Source organism: Rousettus aegyptiacus, unplaced genomic scaffold (genome assembly GCF_014176215.1).
Source record: "Rousettus aegyptiacus isolate mRouAeg1 unplaced genomic scaffold, mRouAeg1.p scaffold_m13_p_13, whole genome shotgun sequence".
NCBI classification, from domain to species: Eukaryota; Metazoa; Chordata; class Mammalia; order Chiroptera; family Pteropodidae; genus Rousettus; species Rousettus aegyptiacus.
The window spans coordinates 17,724,215-17,745,747 of record NW_023416288.1 but is presented as its reverse complement, the minus strand read 5'-3'; the positions used below and the strand labels follow the sequence as shown (position 1 = coordinate 17,745,747).

The 21,533-nt window shown below is 37.4% G+C and overlaps 1 protein-coding gene across 1 annotated transcript in view; it reads left to right on the top strand.

Annotated features, from left to right (window-relative positions):
* CALCR (calcitonin receptor) overlaps positions 1 to 20,020 on the top strand; it is a 47,556-nt gene extending 27,536 nt beyond the window's left edge. The window contains exons 7-12 of the mRNA XM_036230204.1: positions 3,521 to 3,674; positions 8,790 to 8,850; positions 8,936 to 9,002; positions 11,285 to 11,503; positions 11,899 to 11,940; positions 19,766 to 20,020. Coding sequence (XP_036086097.1) covers positions 3,521 to 3,674; positions 8,790 to 8,850; positions 8,936 to 9,002; positions 11,285 to 11,503; positions 11,899 to 11,940; positions 19,766 to 20,020 — 798 coding nt within the window. The remainder of the gene's footprint in view (positions 1 to 3,520; positions 3,675 to 8,789; positions 8,851 to 8,935; positions 9,003 to 11,284; positions 11,504 to 11,898; positions 11,941 to 19,765) is intronic.
* The last annotated feature ends 1,513 nt before the right edge of the window (positions 20,021 to 21,533 follow it).

The following is a 21,533-nucleotide window of genomic DNA, read 5'->3' as shown; positions in this document are numbered from 1 at the left end:
ACAAAAAAAAGCACAAAATTTTTTTAAATAGGAAAGGTTTTGGACATTGCAAATCTGCAAATATTGAATGAAATTATAGCTAACATGAAAAATATAACTACAGTCACCAATTAAAGAAAAGCACGTCCATTGCCAGTTGAACACCCTGTGGCTCAGGCATATGTCTACTTTTGTTAAAAAGTGGAATATATAATTTTTAAAGATACATTAGCTTATGTAAATTAAAGGCAGAGTTACGGGGTTTTTTTTTCATTTTGACCCAATTCTCAGGTCACTGGATCAGCAGTTAGGAAGCAAAAAGATGTTACTTCCCAGTGCCCATGGGAATATATTTTAGAAAGTGATTTCTTGTAAAAGGTGGCTACATCATCCCAAATGCTGTTGCACTACTTCTGTAAGAGTTTATTTTGGGGAGGAGTGGGGTGGCAAAAGAAAACAGTGTTCTTAATCCTCAGTGAGTAATCCTATGGGTTTGTGGTCCCTTGTCCATCAAAGTAGTCAGTTTCTTTCAAGCAGATTCTCTCCTGTAACACCAAGTATAAGAATCTTTTTCCTTCACATTCTTTTTTTTTAAAAGTTAAACTCAGAATAACTTATGGTATAAATAAGGGCTGAATAGAACCTCAGTTTATTGAGTGATGTGAAAATTGCCCATTGTCATTTGTGTGATTTGAACATTTCATTCCATAATATCTAAAATTTCATTTTCTTGTTCTATCTGCTTATTTCTTCACGTAGAGAGTCAGAAGGCAGAATTAAAAGTATTGTTCTTGCTGCATCTAAAGGAAGCTGGCAGCATACTTGTCATTTTCTAGAAAGAAATGTCTCTTTGAACTTTTTATCTGGGTCTGAAAGGGACAATACAGGGAGATTAGTTTTTACTGGGAACTTGAGTACTTTGCAACTCAAAAGCCAAAACAATAGAGTCACATGTTACATAACCTCTATAAGTAAAGCAAACGAATTCCAAGTTCTGAAAAACAAAGTGAATTTCTTTTCATCCTCATTCGTCCAGAATACTTGAGCCACCGGACTATGTAGGAATTTCATCCTAGTCACAGGAAGAGCAGCTCAAAATGGATGCTCAGGACAGAGACACTAGGGACTGGTGACACCCAGGATGACATGTGAGGGAGGTGACAGGGACAGCAGAGTTCTTGAGATGAGAAACCAACGCAGATCAAGTTAAACTGGAATTATCCATTTTGGTAGCATATGGGAGAAATTAGATTGAGAATAAAAAGATATGATGGATTCGAGGGACAATGCAGAGAGAATAATGCCAAGGTGTGGGCATGGAATGAAGTGGCCTACGCTGGTCATTTATGCTACTTTACTTTACTCACATGTCCAAACCAATAAATGGTATTGCAACCAAGATTCTATGGTGCAGAACAGTATACAGAATTTCTTTAGTCATTTTAAATTTTATTATTTATAATCAACCTCTTTCCCATATGGTTTTGAAGAATTTATTCCTAGAATGGCTAGAAACATCAACCCAATATCCAGTTTCTCTCATCTGGTCAGTTGGGGTCATACTCTACACAGGAAATCAGTGGCTTACAAATGGTGTCTTGTGACATGGTTTATGTAGTGAGTCTTCATCTTAACATTGGCAGCTAGTTCCCTTGCTTTGAAAAGGCTATCATGCATTTAGCGCAAAACTTCTTATAGACTTATTTCATTCCCCAAAAGCTTCCAGTTGGGATATAAAGAGTTTTATACACTTCTTTGGGGTATGTTAGTTCATCCCTAGAAAGCTACAGAGCAACAGTCAGTTTGATGTTTGCTGTTCTTCGCTGGATTGTTCTTGCTAAACTATGGGATCTCAAATCCCAGCTCTTCTACTTCCTACCACATTACTCTGTAATCTCGAGCAAGTTGCTTAACCTCATTGTGCCTCACTAACCTAATGCGTAAAGTGGCGATAACAATAACACCTTCCTCACAGAGTTGTTCGTGAGGGTTATAGAAACCAATACACCTAAAATCCACAAAACAGGGTCTGACGCATAACAACTCTCAAATGTTAGCAATTATTATTTATATTATAGTTTTTACCATTGTCGTTAGGCCTTAAGCACTGTCCTTTTCTAACCGTGGCACCCAGTTTCATTTCCGTGTTACACAGCATAGGAGATATGGAAACTCAGAGCATTTATAAAGTATTATTTCAATCTAAAAGGTGCTAAATGTAAAAGCAGAATGCGGAATGTACTCAGAGGTCTATAAATCACAAATAATCAAAAGGCCTATGGTGTGAGACTACAAAACTTAATCAGTCGTGGCTTGAGATTCCCCAGGGAAGAGCAATATAATTTGCTCATTGTAACACATAAAGAAAGAGCCTTGAGCATAGCAAGCTGTTAATTTTTATTCCTCTGCCACATTTCTAACAGCCTTTCTTTTCCATCATGTGAGTATCCTGCTTTTCTATTTACTGTAGTTTTGTTTGCTGAACACTTCCAGAGTGCTTGCTTTGCCCATTTCTCAGTCATCTTCCAATGTTCTTATCTCAGATAGGACTTTTTTCTCCAGTAATATTTTCCCCCCTAAACACACCAAATCATTACTACAGTTCCACAGATTCAAGCTCATGTTGTCTGAAGTTTTATGAGAAATCAGCTCAGGATTGCATGACAGATTCACAGTTAATCAAAAACATTATATCTTAAAATTCCTCTGGGGAAAGACTTCGGTCTTTCCCTACAAAGTTATTTAATGCTGTCTTCCGGACTGAAAAATTTTTCTCTTTCATTCTGCTAGTTTTAAAGAGTGTAGAAGTTGACAGTTTTCAAGTTGACATGAGAACATTTTTGCCCTTTAGTTTATCAACTGCACTGACATCTTGACATAAAGTTGTACAATTCCTCCTCATGAGGTTTTAGTGTACATGTGACTCAAAGTCAGGATGTTTTCTATTGCACTGTGAATCTACTGGAACAGAAAACTCATGCTCTTGAATGGTCAGGATTATCAGCACTGGAAGGCCAATAAGTAACCAAAACAGGAGTCATCGGTTGGGTTCAGCATAGCTCCTGGCTCACGTATGAGAAATTTTTCACTTGGTTATCAACTCTTTGCTGATAAGGAGCTATCACCAAAAAATTAGTGAACTTCAGGAGCAGCATTAACAATTTCTGGGTTATTTGCCTCATTAACCATAGAAAAGGGGCCATAAAAGACATGTGACGAATCCTTGGATACTCTCAAAAATTATGGGTATCAGACATATTGCAGGAAAATGAACCTATCTAGTGTATATAAGTCACCAGAATGCAACAGGAAAAGAACATTTTGGGAACTAGGCTTCCATTCCCCTGGATGGCTATTTATACGTGGTGCTAATGATCTATGCACTATCACTCTGATTTGTGGAAACAGAGGGTGGCATGTGTTGACAGATGCTTGGGAAAACTGAATGCAGATACTTTGGCTCATTTTCACATTAACCTGCTGTTCACTGTTAAATTCTTGCCCATTTCTTCCGCTGATTATTTCCATTTCTTTCTGACAGGTGAGCTGCAAGATTTTGCATTTTTTTCACCAGTACATGATGGCGTGCAATTACTTCTGGATGCTCTGTGAAGGGATCTACCTTCACACACTCATCGTGGTGGCCGTGTTCGCTGAGAAACAACGCATGCGGTGGTATTATCTCCTGGGCTGGGGTATGTATTTCCCTCAGCTGAGTGTTGAGTCACCTTCGCCTTCATCTGTATATTCACAACCTCCTTCTAGTCTTAGTCTCAGAGAACCATCAGTGGCCAAAGTCCTTGAAGAATGACGTGACACCAGCGAAGACAGTTCATTCTCCAAGACAGCGTGGTAGAAGCCCTTTAACAAGTTCATACACATTGTGATGAACGTGGGGGTCAGTGCAGAGATGGAGGGGTATGATTATGAGTGTCCACAGGTAACCCAGCTAATGAATAAACAAAAATATGCCCTGATTGAGAGAAGACATGATTAGGCTCCCTTCAGTTATATCATCTACTTATAGAGCGAAAGAGAATTTCACATTTTGGATTCTGTTTGTCCTCCACCTTAGCCCCACTTCCCTTCCTCGTGAATACTCCTTCCTGTAAATTCATCAGCAGAACTCCTCAAGTGAAAGGTCAGGAAGTGGAGTCCAGCTGGGCAACAGACATAACCTGATGGGCCTCCAAGTAGAGCCTATCTGACATCATAGCACGTGGGGATGGTTTTGCAAAACCTGTGGTTGGATTGTTTAAACTGTGGCTGCTTCTGTACAGACTGACTGAAGTAGGTAGGGTGCTGAGGTCTGTGAAGGCTTGCTAGAATTACTCGCTTTCCCCCAGGGCTGCTAACAGTCTAGCTCACTCTGGTGCAAGAACAGATAGCAAGGTAGTGTGAGAGGGAAAAGATTTTGAGACAAAAATGCATGCTGCCTTACCAAAAAGACATATCCTACATTCCACATCGAAGGAGGATTCTCACCACAGAGCCAAGGCTGACCTTACTAACTACTGACTATGAGTCCCAAAGCAGAGGCTATGGATTACCTTTAACTAAACCTGCCCATTAATGCAACATTTGGGGGAGCCCTGAAAAATATTGATAAGAGGGAAGATTTACTGAGGAGAAAGGATAATCCAAAGCCTTTCTAAGAACATGAACCTTTGTATTTAAACTGCTCCCTAATAGGTATTGTTGCCAACTGCATAGATATGTCTATATAAGTAACCCAAAGACTTTTCCTCAATCTACCACAGGGCTGGCCTTATGCAATATTTGTTTCTATAACACTCAATCCCTATCAGAAATACATAGACTTTAACCCGTCACATGACCCAAACCCAAAGAGATAATCCGATAATAATGGATCGGTGCGGAAGATATTTGAGATATCTCAACATTGAACTGATGGTGCTACAACAGAGAATAAGATGTTCTAATTTAGGCAAAAAGAAAGAAATTATCAGAATCCGGGCTATCATATGGAAATCAAAAGCTGAAATATAGGTAGGCTTACAAAAGGGCTGTACCAAGGGATCAGACAACCAGGAGAACCCTCCCTCTATCCTCTGTGTCTGCTTTGCTCTGGGCATCTGTTTTAATCCTTCTCTTTCTCTACAAACCACAGATCACAGGTCTCTGTTCCTCAATCCTAATGGTAAATACAACCTACCCCAATGTTTCCTGAGTTCACATTTTTCTGTTCCAGCTACACAGAGATGCTAAAAGCTTGTCTTTAAGTCCTAATTCTGAATGGTAAGGCAAGCGAATCTGATTGGTCCAGCAAATCAGGGGGCCAGCCATGGTTCAATGAGCTGTGGCTAAGGATATTGAGAGGGATATTGTCATATAGTGCAAATATGTCTAATGTGGGTGACCTATCCAGAAAAAAAACAGTGGGGGGAGGTCTTTGTGAACCAGATGGCCATCTAGAATACACCCCAAAACACCTCATCTTGTGGGCCGCTCCCCCCTGAGAGGCAGCATGGGCAGTCCCAGTATTCTGTCTTTTTAACCATCCAGTGAAATCAGAAATCAAGCTTGTGACTTTCCTGCTGGTCCCACGACAGGTGTTAGGTTCTGTTCTTCCATGTCCTCAGAACGGGTCAGAATACAAAGGTCAAAATAGCCTTCTATTTTTTTTTTTTTTCTCTTAGCGCCAGCCTTTCACAAGAGGTTGATCTTTCCCTTTCCTGCCCTCCTCAGCCTCATACTTACATACGTATCCTCTCAACAGTTTCTAAACTTCCAAAGCTAGTCATGCCGGGAATCAATTAGGTACAATTTAATCTCCTCAATAGCAGTTTTGACCCCAACACAATAGTAATAACTGGTGCCGGTCACATGCCTTCTGATCGAAGGCCTGAAAGCACTATCTTACCCCAGGCAGGTATGCCACACGCATGCGCACACACAGAGACACCATTCGTATCCCACCCATTTTACTTATTTCCTGTGAAATAGAATGTATGGGTTAATTCTTGTGCATAAAATGTATGGGTTAATTCCTCTACTCAAGAACATCTATCTGCCACACTCAGAAAATTTTCATGGAAGAAAGGCTATAAATTTGTTCTTGCTTGTGACATTCAGCAGAGATTAGGGCACCCAGAAGGAACAATTTATACTGCTCTTTCCATACTGCTACATTGTGAATTAATTATAAAACTCTGGCATCATCACAAACAGCTTGATGAAGATATGCACTTAACATGCATAAACAATTCAAAGGAAAAAAGGAGCGAGCTTCAATTGTTTCAAAAGGAAGGTAACAAAAATAAATAAAATATTTATAGGATACCTTAACCTTTCTTACTCAATAACACTTGAAGCTTTATCAGAATGATTCAAGTGGAATCCTAAAGAACAATGCACTCAGTAAGATAACACAGAACTGTCAATTTAAAAGAATAAGAAGGATTTGCACTTAATTGATAGACATTTGGAAAAAGAGATGGGCAGCCAGTATAATTCTAAAATGTAATTATTTTTTAGCATGCCAGAGCTATATCCATCTTTCTTCGCTCCCCTCCTCACACACAAACACACACCCCAAAATTTCACCAAACTCTGAAATATTCAAAAATCTGTACCAAATCTCAACTCTGAGAACAAGATTGAGAGAAAGCCATGATGATGTGTTTTAAACCAATAACCTTCTCTTAGAACTTTAAGCAAGCATTATCTTTTATCTTTTGATGGGCAGAAAACAAGTGAATTACAACCGAAATAACTTTTTAAGAAGAATAATTTCACAAAAAGTTTAAAGACTTTAACAGACAATATTGTTATTGTTCTTTTGGCATTATTTTTACATCAAAAGAGTATTATAGGTCCTAAATTTTACAATGCCAAGACATAAGGCATAATCTATGCCTGAAAAGTCTAAAAGTGCAGCAGCAGAAAACTTGGCCCCAAAAAGCTGTCTTAAGACCTAATATCGTTTGCAAGTGACATACATCCCATGCATTCATTTCAGTTGTAAATAATACTACCCACTCCAGGATCTGGAAGAGATCTCAAAGAATTCTAACAGGCATGATGAATACTGTCTCTGAGTAAAGAGTATCTGGTGGTGAACCTCTCCCCATCAGAAAACGAAAGAACGTTTCCTTCAGTAGTTACTCCCTTACAAGTCTGCATGGGAAACCTTACTGGTCTATTTCTCTCAAATTGAAGCAACTTCAAATCCTGGTTTAGTTCTCAGAAAAAAAAAAAAAACATTTATTTCACAACTCTCTTCAGATTATTTCTTTGCCTGGCTGGTTCTCCTCTCTTTGTAAATCAAAGCACGAAATCCCCTCTTCCCGATGGACTTTTGCAATGAGCAAATAGAATTTATCTAATCCCCCTAAAAAAAATACTCAGAAACAAAGAATTATTCTTACCCTCATCATCTTTAGTAAGAGGGAAGGGTTGTTATGGCTCTTGGAATCTGGAGGAAGAAGAGGAAGAAGGGGAAAAAAGCAAATGCAGAAAAAGAGGCATCATGTGTAGAGGGAGGCAAAGAGCTCTAAGAAGAGCTCTAGGAATTAGCAGATACGGGGTTTATACTACTCTGTATATTAAATAAGAAACACACTTTCCTTTTTACAAAATAATGAGGTGGAAGTGAGATCTCCCTATGCCTCTCTTGTTGTCTAATTTAAAATATGTATTTCAGAATAAATCCATAGAATAAATTTCTCTTTCTAAACCCAAGTGGGTAAATGGTATGTTAGAACTGCTGTAAATACAACACAATTATGTTCTGTGTAAATAGTCAAAATCAAAATTCTTTCAGGTCAAACATTTAATCAATGGTCTTATTGAATTATTATATGCTTCATGGGTTTAGAAGCTGAAATTATTCTTGGGTGAAAACTCAATATCTTCAGGCATTCTCTTTTTGCATATAATTCACAGAAAATCAAAGTGTGTAGGTCTAATTCACTTCTGATCTGATGATAATTTTAAAACTCATTCAACAAATATCTCAACCAAATTAAACAATATTCTATTGTTAATGGGTACATCTGAGAAAAAAATGAGAATTTTTTTCTTACGAAAATTACAACTCTAGATTACCTTTATAGAATGAAAATCGATTTTAAAAAGGGGTAACCTGATGGGATGCATTGCCAGTAACTATCTCCATTGTTCTATTTATGAATTCAAAGTTGTTTTTTACTAGCCCTTCTAGTTTAGTCAGGGGAGTTGATACTAAGGTGCCTTAATAAAGATTCTGCAACCAGGACTGACAGGGTAAGGAATGAGTGCACCAGCTACTGGGAAGTGTTCTCACTGAAAGAGAACATTATCGGTACATCTGAGATAAACAGACAGAAAAACAGAAAGCCTAAAAGACACAAGTCTTTCAGAGCAATCAGACGATCATTTCCATATGCTGTCCCAGGTCATTTCCCTTTGTGGTGACCCAGTTTCTCTCCATATGAGAGCCCAGGTCACCTACAATAAAAAGCTTTCTGGTCTCAGTCAACAGTCATCCTCACCATCACACAGACATAATGGTATAATAGTCATAGTGAGAGTAACAACGTACCTGTCATGCTGGATAATTTGTAAACGGCTTTTAATTATTTGGGTGCTCTTAATCAAACTCTCTTAAAGCACGTGGTATTCTAACTGAGAGCATTTTTACCTGGTTTAATCAAAGATCATTTGTGGAGAAGCATCAGGGAAATATCTTGACAGAGACAGTTAATTTGCCATTATTTTAAAAAGTGAACTACCATTTTTCCCTGCAACTGAAGTCACAGCTTATGCCCAAGAAACCAGGTGTAATTTGTACCTTTTCACATTTTTAGGGTTCCCATTGGTGCCAACTACTATCCATGCTATTACTAGGGCGCTGTACTTCAATGACAAGTAAGTATTATCATGGTTTTTAGTTAACATATTTGTAAATAAAATGTATTTGTATTGATGTCTCCTCTTCCCCCCTTTTATTCAGCTGCTGGCTGAGTGTGGAAACCTACTTGCTTTACATCATCCACGGCCCTGTCATGGCAGCCTTAGTGGTGAGAATTGCTTTTTAAATTCATGATTAACTGTGTTATTCCTGGGGATTTCAGTGAAGATGGGTCCATTATAGCATATGTATTATAACTTCCAAATGAATCTAATTTAATGATAATCTATAATATGAAGAATAATTTGATTTTAGTCTTCAAACGAAAAAAATTTTACTAATATTAGAGGTGGGCACATAAGCTCATTTCTATATACACCATGACAATGATATAGTTTGGTTTTTGTAACAATTCTATAACTAAATTCTCCTAGTTAAAGGTAAAGACCAAGATGCTGAGGGATATAATGATAAAAATGTTGCTGATTAGAAAGTGAGAGATCACAAAGTCCCCCTGCACTATTTTCTCTGGGCTCTGCCAAACAAAACCATCTTCCACTCCATCTTTGATACATGAGCCATCATCCTAATTACCAATGATCATGCACTTAAAATTTTTCAGGCACTTCACATTGCCATGTTGTTTCTAACAACAGCCATTCAAAGTAGATACATCATCAGGACATTTTACTTATGAGGAAAACTAAACCCAAAGACTTAAGTAAACTAACCCACGATCAGATGGCTAGTAAGAAGCTGGGTTAGGGGAGAATATGACTGTCTGAATCTATAGCAAAGCTCTTTATTTATACTCATGGTTTACTATGTGTTGGCCAGCATCAGGACCATCAAATTTAATATTTAGACATTTTCCCCATTAACCACAAACATGGTATATTCTGTTCAAATAAGAGTGAAGAAAGTAAAAACAGTCTGAGTCATAGACCATGTTCTGCTCCTGCATTAAAGAGGCATCAATTTCTAACTGATTATAAATTGATTAGATTGTCTTCTAATTTTCCTAGGCTTTTAATGCAAATTCTATTTTGCTTGCTCATTTTCAGAGTAGTGAAGTACTTACTAACCCAACTGTCTTGACAAAAACCCACTGACACAGGCCTTGAATATTTACAATGCCCCATTAGAATTCAGTCATTACTAAAGGACTCTTTCCTTTCTTGGGCAGTAACATTTATTTCTTTTTCAGTTAGGAAAATCATCCTAATTATTTTTAAATAAATTATCAATTAAATTCTAAAAACATTTTATTCAAAACTAATCTTCATAGCCAAAAATAATTGTGCCCCACCAGAATGGCTAGTATTAAAAAGTGGCCGTACCGAATGTTCGCAAGGTGAGGAGCAACTGAAATTCTCATATAGTGCCGGAAGGAACATAAAGTGAAGCCACCTCTTGGGAAAATAGTTTTGCAGTTTCTTGTAAAGCTAAACATACAGTTACCATTTGAACAGGCAATTCTACTCCTGGGTACTTATTCAAGAGAAATGAAAACACACTTTCACGCAAAGACTCATATACTGATATTCATAGCAAGCTTATTCACGATAGTCAAATTGTGGAAAAGATTTCATTTTCATCAATAGAATGAATAAACAAATAATGTGCATTATTCATAGAGTACTATTCAGCAATAAAAACGAATGAAATGTTTGTGTACACGACATAGGTGAATCTCATAGGTAGTATGTTAAACCAAAGAAACCAGACACAGGAAAGTACAAACTCCATTTCTATGGTAATAGAAATCAGTGGTTGCCAGAGGTGGGGTGAGGGGGCCGTAGAGTACAAAGGGGCCGGAGGTGACTTTCCGGGGCGATAGAAATGCTCTTTTCTCGTTTGGTGGTGTTGTTACCCAGGTGCATACATTCGTCTAAACTTCTCAAGTGTAAACTTAAAATCTCCATATTCATGAATGTACATTATACCTCAGTGTAGTTATTTTCTTTAAAAAAAATGTTATTTAAAAAAGAAGGCTAGGTTAGCTGTCTTCACTATATAGACTTTACAGATAAAATTTTCAGTCCTCATTTCACTTAATTAAATCATCGTGGCTGTGGGATGTATCTTCATAATGAAAAGATCAGAAAGCAAGATCTAGAAGAAAGCAAGGTTTAAAACTTTTCTTCTTCGTAAAAGTAAAACTTAACAAACAAACCCCTCTGTATGGTTGGTTGAACCTAATATATTTACATGTATGGAAAAATATTTTCTTATTTAGAAAAAAATAAAGAAATATTAATTCAAGTCTGAAAAGGATCTTGGTTACACTGATGCTTTGGGGTAAATTTTAAATCTCTCACGCAGTCTCTCACATGCTATGTAGGTGACATCTGCTCCCCACACTGGACAAACAAGAATTAAGGAATGTGGGTGTCCTTAAGTGGTACTGACCTAGATGATTTTTTCATTATTAACATCATATCTTGGCAGGTCAACTTCTTCTTTCTGCTCAACATCGTTCGTGTGCTCGTGAAGAAAATGAGGGAAACCCATGCGGTCGATTCGCACATGTACCTGAAGGCAGTGAGGGCCACTCTGATCCTGGTGCCCCTGCTGGGAATCCAGTTTGTCGTCTTTCCCTGGAGACCATCCAACAAGGTGCTTGGGAAAATCTATGACTACCTGATGCACTCTCTGATTCATTTCCAGGTAAGGAAGTCATGGTGTATTTATTTTACTACTTGCTCAGCTGGTAGATGCAAGATGATCACTATAATCAGTATATTCTCCTATAAATCTCCATGTTAAAGCCAGCACTGTAACAACCAGATTGACTAGAGTTGTTCTTTTAGCTAAACAATAGAGTCACGACAACACACACACACACACACACACACACACACACACACACACATTTCTAATGGAATATGGAATATTCTTATAGCGAAGCACTGGATATAAGTGGTATTAATCATTTTTTATTGAGCCTTGACTTGCAATTGTAGTAGCAAACTATTCCTCTCCAGGTTGTCTATTTATATTCATTGTTAATCAACATAATGCGCGCATAATAACTTCAACTCTATTCTTCCTCCTCTTTTTAGGGATTCTTTGTTGCGGTGATTTACTGCTTCTACAACAGCGAGGTAAGCAGGCATTTCACATCATACCACCACACATTTATATAAAGCCAGCACTTTACAGTTTCCAAAGGGCCTCTTTGCGTTTGCTCTCACTTCTACAGTTTTCCTCACAGGATTTCATCACTTGCAGGATTGTGTTATTTCTACCACCACAAGCTGACTGTTTTCTATGTGTGTGTGGTACAATTACAGATATTATCCAGACAGGCAGCTAGGTTCTGATATCCTTGAATTGTACCATGAGCAATAGTGAAAGCTATTCTAGATTCCCATGAAAACACAAGTCATATCCTCATTCTCTTTAAAAAACCAAACTCTTCATGAGGGCAGAGACAATATCCAGGTCCGCTGCCTTCTTTTCCAGTTGCTTGGTGCCAGCGTCATACCACTTAATCAATGTTTTAAAAATCGCCCTGAAGTTAAGACGCAAAACAGATTCTAAAATAAGTAATTTATTCTGAATATTTAGATAACTAAAATCTAGAGAGCCTTATGGCCAGTGTTTTCAGGGGTTTTCAGCCAGAATTCTCTTTCTTCACATGAAATCTCACGTAGGAGCCCAGTTTGTACAACATAAAAGTGGAGCTGTTTAAATGGGTACCAAAGAACTCCCAGTGCTTCAGAGAACATTATTTGAAACCCCCCTCATTTTTTTCAGGCGAGAAATCTAAACCCCAGAAAGATCACGTGACTTGCCCGATGTTATAATCGTAGTTGAACCAGAACTAGAACTCCAATTTCCTGATCCTTAATTGAATGAACTAAACCTTCCACTGCACAGCTTTATGTCTATGATTTCTTCTGAATCTTTGTTAGTATGTTTTATGTAGTTACATGCCACATAACTTTTAATGTCAAAGTATTTTTCATAATATTAAACTAATTCCCATTCAGAATAATTCTATACTAAGGCAAATCATATTTTAAGAGATTAACATATTATTTTCTTGTAATTAGAAAATTTTCTAATAATTATTGATTGATATTTAATTGATTCGCTAGTCTTTATTTGTTCAATTGAGCAATATTTAGTGAGCACCTATGATATTTTGCCATTCTTTAACCTATTCCTCATCCTCAACCCTAATATCACAAGATTTTTGTTCCTTCTATTCTCCCTTTTACCTGGTACATTTTATTCTTTCCTTCATCCATTTATCCATGAACTCATTCTTTTATTCAATGAAAATATATAGTATATTTACTATTGCTAGGGACTAGACTGAAGGCCTGGGATAGAAATTAAAAAAAAAACATTCTTCTGTGGCCAACTGTTGAGGTGTCTCTTCCTTTAAAAAAAAAAAAAAAAAAGAATAGTAAATACTAATAAATAAGGAGGGTTTAGATCACCCTATCTTTATATCAATTTCTGTGGATGTATGTCCTTGCCTTTTAAGTTGTTTCAGTTTGGCGTACAAGCTAAATGTTTTCATCTAAAATAATATTAATATAGGGCTAATCTAAAAATCAGGTTCAAGAGGGGCATCCTTTGAAAACATGAGAAGATTGCAGACATTTGTAAAAATACCTCAGTATTTATTATATCTTAACTATGATCCTGTCTTTGAAGCGCCAGGCACAGAAAGCAACCCAAAGGTAATCCTAGCAACTGAATGTGTCTAGTTCCTTTGAATGTTATCTCTGCTTTTCGAAATAAAGAAACCACCTCATAAAATTAAAAACCATCTTAATTTTAATTAAGATCTCCTTGTCAGAGGAAGGTACAAGTGTGGCGTTGCTAATAATATAAAAGTTGCACTGTGCCAAGTATAGTATCACACCCCTGTTGGATTTAGGGATCTGGGTCTCAGCTGGGCCTTCCATGTAAGAGAATAAGTATCCTCTTACAACACTAAACACAGGCAGGGCACCCATCTGCATCAGAGAAGGGGCTTGGTTGAATCTTAAACATTACCAGGAACCTAGGGGACTAATATGTCAGTAATACAATGAGGATAGAGGCTTTAATTTTTATTTATTACCTATATAAGTGACTCTTATTATGGAAATAGCTTAGATAGTCAATGGATCGACTAGAACCCGTGAAGAAAGCTGGAGAATTACAGTCATACAAATCAAGAGATGACCATGAGAGCATGCTTCTCTATCAAATATTTCCTATAACAGCTCTTCCAAATATGTGGACACTGACCATCCAAACATTTCAAAAAATTATCGAGTATATGAGTCCTCAAAAAGATGATTATGACTCTAAAGATGCCCAATTTTCCCAAACAGTAGCTTAAAACTTGAGAGAATATGACAACACAGTGGATTTTCTCCTTTTTTCATGTGTCTTGCTATTGCCCTTGCATTGTGGATAAAATAGTTTGTAGATCAAAGCAGCATATGGGCAGAAGGATCTCAACTTAATGGTCACAAATTAGAGTGTATGAAAACTAAAATTTTGTTAATTTGCTGTAACTTACTTCATCTTGTTTTGAAAAGCCCACTATACTAACCTCTAATACAGGCATACCTCATTTTACTATGCTTTTGCTTTACCGCACATCACAGATGTTGTATTTTTTATAAACTGAAGCCAAGACCCTCCACCAGCAAAAAGATTATGAGTCACTTTATGCAATTCTCGCTCTATTGCAGTGATCTGGAATCAAACCCACTATATCTCCGAGGTATGCCTGCGGTTTACAACAGTCTCTTTCTAGAAAATGTTTAGGTCCAAAGCTTTTGTTCAAAGATACAGCTGGTTACCCAATATTATTCTGGCAGCTCACCCCTACATTGAAGTTCATGGTAGTTCCTGTCACATCTATGGACCCTCGAGGTCCTTTCACTTCGTAGCCTCCTCTACCAAGCCCCAGACCTCTTCTGATTCACAGTTCTCTCATCCGAGCCATCTGAGGAGCCCAGGATTTCCTGACCCTATCTTCACACTGTGACTCTGCCTTCAGTACATGTCCTAGTCCCTGCCGATCCACTGCAGGCATCATGTTGGGCATAGTACCAGGCCGAATGTGGGATTTCTTTCTTTACTGGGCTATCGATTTTCAGGACTATGCTTTCAGAATCAATGAGAAAAACCTGCTATACTGGGATGTTCCTATTATTCTTTGCTTGCTTTCTTCTCTCCATTTTTCCAGGTCTTCCCACCATGAAGGGAAAATGCAAGGTCATTATGTCTCTATGCCTCTCTCTCTCTCTCTCTCTCCTCTTCCCCTTGGAATTGGAAGAGCTCTACACTGACCCCTTCCACTTCCTGTCTGAAAGGGGCTCTCCCTATATCATATCCTACAATTTCTCTATGTCATAGTTTTTAGTAAAATTCTATTTTACTAAAAGTAAGGTTCTCACTGCATATACAAAGAGAAGCTTTTCTATTTAGAAATCCTTTCTTTCACTCAACGAAACCTGCTTTGTCAGAACTAATGTCTTTCTAGATATTCAGAAAAGTCAGCTTTGGGACTGAAAGCTAAGCAATTACTTCTTTATTCTAGACTAGTATTCTCAAACTTAAGTGTGCCTCAGAATTACCTGGAAAATTTGTTAAAACGGGTTGCTGGGCTCCTACCAGCAGTTTCCTATTCAGTAGATCAGGGATGAGGCCTAAGAATTTGCATTTCTAACAAGTTCCCGAGCGATGCTGATGCTGCTGATCTGGAGCCCACACTTTGAGAATCAGCACCCTAGGTAGAATCTAATTTGTCCTTTGAGCAATGAATGACCTCGACTTAATGAATGGAGGAGATGCAGGGCGATGTTATTTAAGAAACACAATAATTAAATATTTTCAAAAATATTAATTTTATTATAAATGATGCTTATTTATTATTATCATTTAGAATGAGATATCCATTCCAAACATAGAAAAGTTTGTAGTGAAAGGGAATTAGAAAGTCCTTATCTTGTAATCATCAAGTACTCAATTACCTTAAACTAAAGACTTATATAAATTATATAAGATAAAAAAATTCTGTAAGGTAAAGACCAGTAGAGATATTGCTGATATGTCTTCAAAAAGGGTGGGAAAAAAATATCAGTAACAACTTTGTGAATAATATTCAGAAGTATCCTTTAGCATTTAATTAATAGGATATAATAGGGATCCAGCTTCCAAAAGTCTTATCAAAACATTTAAAGCATGCAATTACTTTTTAACTTCCAAGTGAATTTAAAGTGTTTTTTTTTAATTACAATTTTTGTAAATTAATTAATTTAAAAAATAAAATAAAAGAAAATTACGATTTTTAATCTTAAATTAGATTGCAGCAGGTCTATTGGGTTGTAGTAGCAGAAAGTGAAGGAGTGAAGGACTGGGCCTTAAAATCTTTTTATTCATTGGATCAAAACTTCTAGTATAAACCCCGCCTTCTATTTAAGTACATAACTACAGGTGCTTATGATGGACTTAACAGGAAAACAAAGACTGGGACAATACTATTCGATTCCAATCTGATTTTCTTTTTTTAAAACAAAACAAAACACCTTTTTTACAAAAAGTTTTACATAAACTGAGACCCAAATAGAGCCAGGTGTAATAATTATGTCTTCAAATCGTCAGACCAGGACTGTTTTTTAAAGTTGGCAATAAATAAATTGATATAATCTGGGGAAACTCTAAAGTGACCTATGTTAATTGCTTTTATAACGGTGATGAATTCATATAGTAATTCAAAACTTTGTGCTATTTGTACATTATACTATTTATCCCCCTTGGCATCTCCTAACATTTCTGATGCTTCGGGGACAATGAAAATCTCCTTGTTTATTTATTTATTTTTTATTCAATGTCCTTATTCTTGGATCCAAGCAGCATCAGGCTCAACCTGTGGTATTGTAGGAGATAATTGCCCTTATTAAAGTGTGATTATTGAAGTGTCTTTTACATGCTGCCAAGGGCCTATTCTAATATGTGTGGTTTACAAATTAAAGCAGATTGCCATCTCCACAAAAAGGATAGGTTATAATTGTAAGATATAATTATAGAGGGCTATGAACATTTCTTAGTAATAATTTTAAAAAATTAAAATAGACTTCAAATGCTTTGGCCTCACGCTGAGTTGGGTACTTCATCAATATGCATGGTGCTCCAATGAGGATTATTTTCAAAAGACAAGTGAGAAGAAACAGGGGCTTCCTTTTTTTCCTGCTGGTCACTTTTACAAACTCCCTCTAAACTTATTATTGTCTACCTCAGACACCTCTAAATATCTGTGTAAGTTTTAATTATAAGGACAATTTCCTAACAGGGCATTTAGTGGTTCCTAGATTATAAACCTGGCACGTAAGGACCTACGTTAATAGGCAGTACGGCCAAAATAAAGCCACACCACCTCTTGGCTAGTCTCAACAAGAAAATATGTTGTGTAGAAATCTAAAGCCAAACTCCAAAAGAGAATTGGAAAGCCATCTAAATATAGACTAGATTCTTGAAAAGATACGAAAGGAGGAAATTCATTGCATGGCAAAAAGTAAAATTTACTCATGTTTTATCTGAAAGTGTAACTCGCTCAGTAGGGATGTGCTTTTCCAGATGTAGTCAGCTTTTGGTTTCATATCAATCCTTTCTGATATAATCAGTCTAGTCTCTCTCCAAGTCTGTAGCTCTCCCTATTGCACAGATTGCAAAACAAAAGCCCAGAAACTAGTCAGGGAAGCACAGGATCTTCTTGGAGAGTGATGTGGAAGATGAAGGGATCAATGAAAGGGGAGAGTCTGATGTACTTGCATTGGAAAATATATTCTCAGAGATGATCTCCCATTGAGAGTGTTTTCTTTCCTTTTCCCAAAAGCTCCACCAGCACCCTTTCCCCAATGCAAACCACAATGTGAACAAAACTCTTTTCATTTACATTAGCATCAGATATTTCACAGGAAGTGACAATTGAACATGATACCTGAAACTGCGTGTAATTGAGAGTTTTTTATTTTCTTAGCACAACCATCCTCCAAAAAAATGACAGAAGAGTTTCATTTTAATCTAAAGACTTGAGGTCAGCATCCTGTCATAATAATGGTATAGTAATAGTAATAACAGTGGCTTCGCTGTATGGTACTTCAAAGTTTAGAGGCCACTTTGATATGTCCTGTTACAATTTAATCCTTCAAACATCTAGGTGAAGTAGAAGAGTTATATTAAAGAAAAGAGTCTCAGAGAAGTTAAAGTTTCCTGCCCATGATTACATAGCTAATGTGGGCAGAGTTGGTCTCCCGATTCCATTCAATAGTTTCGTTTTTGGGGTTTTTTTGTTTGTTTGTTTGTTTTCATGGCATCACATAAAACCCAGTGAAGTGATCTAAAGGTTAAAAAGGAATAAAAAGGTGGTATGATGTTATTCAATGACAACCTTTCTCTCCTGCCCAGACGATTGCTGGTGCAATTTTACAAGTGATTCTCAGATTTTCCCAAAGTAGCAACCCACTTGAGCTCCAGGGCAATTCCCAGAAACATATACTTTCATGAGAGAGCCAGCAACAGTTGTAGAGGATTAGATGTCCAGTGGCTTGCATATCACCTCAGGGAGGAATTCACATTCTCCAAAACCTGTGATTCTAAGTCTTATATTAAAACCCAGGGTTTCATATTTGTATGAAAGAAAACTTTAGTTTCTCTCTGGTTCACTCTAGACATTTTCAGCATCCCCATCCTAATACTATCAGACACTGTCACACTAATTAAAACATAGTCATGGATGATCGTTTTTTGCACTGAAAGAGTTGTGAACTTGTTCTAGAATGACTGTTGGCAACCAGTCCACAGATATTTGTTGATTAAGTGCTTTATGCCAAACAGCATGACAAGTTCTGGAAATACAAAGAAGCATAGGACAGGGTTCCTGATCTTCAGCATTTCACCATACAGGAGGAAAGAGAGATATATTAAATCTTATTTTAAAAGGTAGTAAGAACAATAATGAATACCTGGATGAGTGCAACAAAAGCACAGAAAAGAGATGCCTAACTCTCTATTACGGATCAAGAAAAGTTTTCTGGGGAAGACAACAGATTTGAGTACTGAAAAGAGGTTTTAGCATTGGTGAAGGGTGGGCAAGGGGCATTCCAGGCAGAGGAAGTGAGTAGAGTCCTGATGGGAAGAAACCATACAGCTGGTGGGGTGAAATAGACAATTTGTTTCTTTTGGAGAATTAAGGTCAAGGCAATAAGTAGCTAAGAAACACTTTGGCAGAGAGAGGAGCCAACTCAGGTGAAAGCAGTGGAATGATGAAGGTTTTCACTTCTTCTCACTGGCACCGTCTCTGCCTGGCGTCCAACTGCTCCTACTGGACACTAAATCCCTCCTTTATGTGCCTGGCCGAGTGACTGAAATAGAAGCATTTTTGGTAAATAGCTAAAGAACAAAATTATCAGATGGAAATTTCATGTCACTTTCGATGTGGATTTAATCCCTTCTCCTGAAGAGAATAACCCTGATCAAGTTCAGCCCAGGTGAAATATGTCATCCATTGCTATCTTGAATGGCAACAGCTGAGTGCAGAAAGCTAAAGTGTGTGAAGGAATACACTGTTTCCAATTCTTTTTCCCTAATGGCATGTGTGTGCCATATTGATGAAACCAAATCAAATTTCATTCATTGGATGTAAGGGCTAAAGAAGAAACCTTTGCACAAAAATAGCAAGTAACCTTGCCATCGGTGGCTTCAGGCAGAAACTCAGTTCTCCAATTTGCAAATTCTTCTTCCAAGACTGTATTCCATAGCCAGAGCAAATTACTGCACCGCCCTTAAGTTCAGAATTGCAATTCAACCAACGCACCTCAATCTCTAATTAGTCCAAGAACTGCGCCCATAAATTTGACTGGGGTCATGTCTGACAATTATATGAGAACGAGACTCCCTTTTTTCTTCCAGGTCCAAATCGCTGTGAAGCGTCAATGGATCCAATTTAAAATCCAATGGGACCAGCGCCGCGGGGTCAGCAACCCCAGGCGCTCCCATTTCCGCGCCGCCGCTGCAGCTGCAGCCGCCGCGGAGGCTGAGGCTGGCGATATCCCTGTCTACATCTGCCATCAGGCGCCGAAGAACAACGAACCCGCCATCAACCTGGGCGAGGAGGGTGCTGAAGACATCCCTATGGAAATCATTGAGCAGGAGTCATGCGCTTAAATGTGAAGCAAATATAGCATTGTGATTACTGAGCCTTCATGCCCTGGGAGAAAGACCAACCATGCATTTAAAGTGATTCCCATCCTCCCAGGAGCCAAATATCATTTGTGAAGAATTAATTATTAAGTGATTTTTCCATAGTGAATCTGAAGAAAGTTCTTCTTGGTACTATTGCTATAGGGAGACAGTCTAAGGAATGGGGTCTCCCTAGGCAACACTTGTGAATTCCATCTTTCATCCAGGACTGAAATGCAGGTGTAATGCAAGCAAAGTATCCAAGAAAAACACAATTAAATTCGTTCAGATACAGGGTGCTCCTTATTAATCTTGAGCCATTTATACCTTTGAAAAATTAAAATCACTGTCACTATTTTTCTTTTTAACTCTAAACTTTGAATTAGAATATTTCTGTATTTGGCTATGGATCTGATTTTTAATTTTTTTTTATTTCAATCAATTCTAAAGTTACTCAGATGTTTTACCATCCACACGTGTAAAACACACAATTACAACATGACCTCTGCAAGACAAAGTGGCTTTCTAATATAGAGGTGACTGAGCATATGGTGGGGAAAGACCTGCATTTGGCAGAAAGATGTAATGCTTTGAATGAAAAAAAAAATTAGAGTCAATTTGATCAAAACATTAGGTGAGCCAATTTGTTAAATGGTCTATTAATATCGTATGCTCAGACTGGTCTTGGATGATCTCGTCCACTGGGCCGCCCTCACTGAGGTAAGGAGTTGGCCTTCGTGTTGAATGTGCTTTAGTCACTGACATTTTTAGAATGGGAGGTCGCAAAGAATCCTTTGCTAAATTTTTCACAAAACTGCCAAAAATATAATTCCTATTGGAAGAGAATACTCTCTTGAAAGAGAGTTCTCTACTTTCCGAAGCTCCAGGATTTATAAAGCAAATTACTCCAAAGTTTATAAAGCAGATTACCTCTTGCCCTTGGGTGCTATCTAGCTATAAAAGACAAATTTGTTTAAGACTGGTAATTAAAAGACTCCATATAAGTCCATTAACTGCCTTCATCCAGCTTCAAAGCTTAACAAGATCTCAGTCTTTTCCAGAAAGATCTGGTAGGGCTGATTAGAAAGCAGTGTGCAGTGACCTCTTGTTTGCTGCTATTAGCAAAACCAGAGAGAAAAAAATATAACAGCCACAAATTTAACCATATACCAAGTTATTTTTTTAAGTAGTTTCTCATTAAAACCCAAAATTATATTTCCATATCTCTCTTTGCTTTCTCAATATAAAATCATTTAAAATTCCTGAATAAGTCAGTATCATTACTGGCACCTGAAGTTAATTTGTGAATTTCAATAGTAATCAGTTTCTGATATTTCATTCGTATACTAAATGAGGTAGATACACTGAAACCTTCCAAATCTCAAGTCTCATCTATGTCATCTTATGCCACTGCCTTTCAGAAGTGATTTAGTTGTGAAAAACAAAAAATTGATTTGTTCTGCTCACATATTGAGTGTACCAACCCCCTCCCAAAAAG